The sequence below is a fragment of the Xiphias gladius genome, chromosome 17 (assembly GCF_016859285.1).
Source record: "Xiphias gladius isolate SHS-SW01 ecotype Sanya breed wild chromosome 17, ASM1685928v1, whole genome shotgun sequence".
In the NCBI taxonomy this organism is placed as follows: Eukaryota; Metazoa; Chordata; class Actinopteri; order Istiophoriformes; family Xiphiidae; genus Xiphias; species Xiphias gladius.
Window position 1 is genome coordinate 18,014,139 of NC_053416.1, and position 1,852 is coordinate 18,015,990.

The 1,852-nt window shown below is 33.9% G+C and overlaps 1 protein-coding gene across 1 annotated transcript; it reads left to right on the top strand.

Moving 5' to 3' along the window:
* Positions 1 to 221: 221 nt before the first annotated feature.
* LOC120802890 (olfactory receptor 52K1-like) lies at positions 222 to 1,183 on the top strand. Its single transcript, XM_040151072.1, is given in 2 exon segments — positions 222 to 1,128; positions 1,131 to 1,183. Coding segments are annotated over 2 exon segments (960 nt in total).
* The last annotated feature ends 669 nt before the right edge of the window (positions 1,184 to 1,852 follow it).

Below are 1,852 nucleotides of genomic sequence, written 5' to 3' on the forward strand. Positions count from 1 at the left end.
GATATTCCTTACCATCCAGTCACTAATACTATATTCAAAGTCATAAACGTACCCTTTAAAAACCTCCAAGTTCTACTGTTATAAAAGCATCGTTTTTACCTAATCTTATGTGGTTTTCCTGACCATATTACAAAATGTATTTCATATAATGCATTTATCTTTTGGCAAGTAAAATTGTGTAAAAATTCATTTTCATTTTCTTTTCAGAATTTAACAGAAAGATGGACAATGCATCAGCGCTAACATTCACAATGACTGCATATGCTGTCATGGAAAACTACAAGCATTGGATGTTTATTGTATTCCTCCTGCTTTATCTCATTATTATTATTTTGAATGTACTGCTCATCACTGTCATACACCAAAACAAAAAGTTGCAACAACCCATGAATGTGTTCACGTGTATGTTATCCATTAATGAAATATATGGCAGTACTGCATTGCTGCCTACAATTATGGGTGTACTCTTATCCAAGACACATGAAATAACTGTCAAGTGGTGTTTGGCTCAGGTCTACTTCCTACACACATATGCAAGTGCTGAGTTTTGTATTTTAGCTGTTATGGGATACGACAGATATGTTGCCATCTGTAACCCACTACATTACCAGAGCGTCATGTCTAATTCAAAGATAGGCAAGCTTGTTGCATTAGCAGCTGTATACCCAATTGTCATGTTTGGAAGTTTTTATTCACTAACCGTACAGCTGAGATTCTGTGGAAAAGTTGTGCCAAAATTATACTGTGTGAACATGGAACTGGTCAAAAATTCATGTTCAACTGCGTCATACATAAGTATTGTGGGACTTGTACTTCTCCTGTTTCTTGTTGTGCCTCAGGTACTGATGATTGTTTTTTCTTACGTACAAATTTCAAGAGTATGTAGGAAATTGTCGAGAGAATCTCAACGCAATGCTCTTAAAACTTGTATCCCACATTTATTATCGTTGTTAAACTACACCATTGGTTCCTTATTTGAAATTATCCAAACTAGATTTAACACTAGTCATATAGCTTTTGAAGCACGGATCTTCCTGTCATTATACTTTGTTATCCTTCCACCGATTGCCAACCCAGTGCTGTATGGACTCGGTACTCAATTAGTTAGAGTTCATTTACTGAAATTGTTTTCAGATATAAGATCCTGCCAACACTGTTTACAAAGTCAGTGAATGCACCTTAGGTATAGACTATCTGATTATGCACTGCAGTGACAATAATTATGAGAATTTCAGACACTATAATGAGGGCAAAACCCTTTCTTTTTTCTTTGATAATTTAGGATTGTATCTAAATTGTATTAAACTATGATATTTTTAATAGTAGTCCTCACTGAGTCTTTATATTTAACAGTGCTAACAATAATAACAATAACTTACTATAGATCTTGTCTTTCAAACCTTTGGTTTAAATTCGGAAGTAGAAAACAAAAATACATATTTCACTTAAGCGCTTCAATAGGATAAGCTATTTTTTAATTTGAAGATACTAATTGCTTTTGTGTTAACTCATATTTATGGTAGCAAACACTTCTCAGTTTTAGAAAATTAGTATACCGATATACAATATATAATAGTTTACTGTGGAGGATAGCATTTACTTTCCATATTTATCAATAGGGCAGGGTGATTGTGCATTTTTGTCATTATTGACTGAATACTTGTCTTGGTTATATGTCTCTGTGTTTGCATATTAAATACAGCATGGCTTCAAATGTCAGAAAGGATGCTTTGTGAAAACTGTTTTCTGATGTTGTGGTTGCCCTCAGTTATGGACACATGGTGGCAAAAAAATGTTTCTAGGAGGATCATAGTGTAATTGGTAAAAGGAACTTTGGCAAAATGTGACAGTT